Source organism: Oryza brachyantha, chromosome 5 (assembly GCF_000231095.2).
Source record: "Oryza brachyantha chromosome 5, ObraRS2, whole genome shotgun sequence".
In the NCBI taxonomy this organism is placed as follows: Eukaryota; Viridiplantae; Streptophyta; class Magnoliopsida; order Poales; family Poaceae; genus Oryza; species Oryza brachyantha.
Genome location: NC_023167.2, coordinates 12907323 through 12910115, shown reverse-complemented (window position 1 = coordinate 12910115; position 2793 = coordinate 12907323). Strand labels below are relative to the sequence as shown.

Below are 2793 nucleotides of genomic sequence, written 5' to 3'. Positions count from 1 at the left end.
GGTCAGGTACCGACGGGAACTCATACCCCGTGGGCAAAATTGACATCCCTCGTGTAAGAAGACAGTGTCATGACACTGAACATGCTAACCATTGAAATGTTAGTTTCTGCTACCTCCGTCCAATAATAACCTCATTTTTTGTTTTTCCGTGTCCAATGTTTGACTATTCGTCTTATTTAAAAAATTTGTACAAAAACTTAAAAAAATTAGTCATGTATAAAGTACTATTCATATTTTATCATCTAGTACAATAAAAATATTAATCACAAAAAAATTTCAAATAAGACGAATGGTCAAACGTTGGACACGAAAAAATGAAAAATAAAGTTATTATGGGACGGAGGTAGTAGTGTACTTGCAGTGAAAATGAATAGTATAACTTCATGCTCATATAACTAGCATTCCACTATTGCAACCAAGCTATATACCACACGATGCGGACAACAAGTGCACTTGATTTATGTCAATGCACAGAGCACTGGCATAAAGAAATGAATGAAATGCTTGCAAGTCGAGTTCAATACATACCTGTTAGCTATTGACTTGTCATACAGATACCTAACCACTGCATGCAGAGCCATTTGCACAAACAAGTACTCATCATTCTTCACAGTTCAAGGACTGCAAATTTTGAGCAGCTAAAGGCTGTCGTCTCAAGGGATTGTAGTATTTAAGAATCACCTGATTCTTTGAACAGCAGCAGCGTTTAACCTATCACAATCTTCACTTCTCCAGTAGTGACCATTAGCCATAGAAGCCACTGAAATAGTTAAGACTAATATTTCCTATCTCCAGTTTCCTTGCATCAGACCATCATGGACAGAAAATTGAAACAATGAACAAGCCCTATCATTTTCTTCATTCCCAGTGAGTACATGAGACTGTGTGAGAGCTCAACTTAAATTTGAGACCATCTTGTGTCAGTATCAGAAGCTACATTCGCTCCCAGCCTCCCACTAGCAACTTAACAAACAAGAGCCACATATGGTTGACAATTTCTCTCCTTAGTGACATCCAGGAAAACTGCATGTTTCTTATACATGTTCATCATTTTCATTTTTCATCATCCTCTTGTCCTTTCAGCTTGAAAAGACTTTATTTCATGGCACCACTAACACAGTAGCTCAAACGTATGGAATGTAATAGGCTCAAAGGCTTGTCATTTGAGTTGCACATGTGTCCCATTTGCTCTTCCATTTACTAAGCACCTATACGTACCAAATCATATACTGCACAGAGCGTATGCTACCAGACAGGCTTAACTGCTAGGTAATCCCAAATCGCTTCCCTTATATGAACTGATCATCCAGATCTTGGTTCAGAAACAGAAACATCAAATTCAACAGAACTACATCCAGGAAGCTTGTCAACTTTTACTTCCTTCATGAAGCCCCTTATTCTCTCGGCATCACTATACCTCCCAGCATCCGAATATATGTTTGCCAAGCTCATGAAGTAGCCACTCTTTGAAGGTGACATGCCCATCAGTTTGTTGGAAATCCGTTCAGCAGCTTCCATTTCCCCATGCACTCGGCATGCTGCTAATACACCTCCAAGCATGGCCTCATCAGGCTGGAAGGGCATTTCCTCTATGAGCTTCACTGCAGCAAGAACACGGCCATCCCTGCCTAGCGCATCAGCCATGCAAGAGTAATGCTTCAGTTCAGGCTCCACGCCATGCCATTTCATCTCCTCGAAGATTGCATAAGCTTTGTTAACCATGCCAGAATGCGCACAAGCTGACAGTGCCCCAAGAAAGGTGACAGAGTTTGGTTTAACTCCCTCAGCTGCCATTTCATCAAAAAGCCTCAATGCAACATCAGAACGCCCATTCAGACCATGGCCAAGAATAAGCGCACTCCAGGAGATGACATCCCGCCTGGCCATCCCTGCGAACACCCTCTCAGCGAGTGCAAAATCGCCGCACTTAACGTACATGTCCACAAGAGCGTTTCCAAGTGACAGAGGCAGCCCTGGGAGCCTCCGAATGCAACATGCGTGCACACTCCTCCCGTGGCGGCGCCACCCAATCTGCCCACACGCGAGAAGAAGGCTAACCATGACCACCGCGTCCAGCTGCACCCCAGCCACCACCATCCCCTGGAAAAATCGCAGCGCCCTCTCCGGATGTCCGCCCTGAGCGTACGCGGACAGCATGGAGGTCCACAGGACGGCATCTCTCGCGCGCATTCCGTCGAACAGCCTGCGGGCGTCGGGGAGGTTGGACAGTCCAGAGTAGCAGAGCACCAGCGCAGACGCCACGAAGAGGTTCCCCTGGGCCCCGATCTTGAGTGCCAGCGCGTGGGCGGAGGCGGCGAGGACCGACGAGCCGTTGAGCGCGCAGGAGCGGAGGACGGGCGGCAGGGTGAAGTGGTCGGGCCGGACACCCCGCGCGAGCATGTCGCGGAAGGCGCGCAGCGCGTCCGCGGGGCGGCCTGAGCGCGCGAGCGAGGCGACGAGCGCGTTGAAGGACGAGAGCGCGGCGGGGTCCGGCGGCATTCGGAGCGGTTGCGGCGACGCCCGCCACCGTCGTCTCACCCGGAGCGCGGGAGGGGTGGGAAAGGAGGTTTGGTGTCACCGGTGCGGTTGAGCTGGGCAATCGCGGGCCATGTGACCACTGGTTGTTATTAGCCGGTACTGGGCCGAATTATACGATGCAATTTGTGTGGGCCGAATTCTCCAAGGCAACAGGTGGACCGTATCGAATTATGGGCCTGGTGATAGGATTTGGTCAAATTTCAAGAATTACGTCAAGATAAGAGCCAAGACCTTTACTTATATTAATTGAAAACT

General features: G+C 48.3%; 1 protein-coding gene across 1 annotated transcript; it reads right to left on the bottom strand.

The window, feature by feature from the left end:
- Positions 1-387: 387 nt before the first annotated feature.
- On the bottom strand, positions 388-2583 carry LOC102714190 (pentatricopeptide repeat-containing protein At4g14170-like). The gene has a single exon (XM_006655252.3). The coding sequence runs from the start codon at positions 2497-2499 to the stop codon at positions 1303-1305; it is 1197 nt and encodes a 398-aa protein (XP_006655315.3). The 5' UTR covers positions 2500-2583; the 3' UTR covers positions 388-1302.
- Positions 2584-2793: the final 210 nt, after the last annotated feature.

Bases quoted from the DNA above. Each gene is read 5' to 3' on its own strand.
- LOC102714190 (XM_006655252.3), bottom strand. From the start codon at position 2,499: ATGCCGCCGGACCCCGCCGCGCTCTCGTCCTTCAACGCGCTCGTCGCC.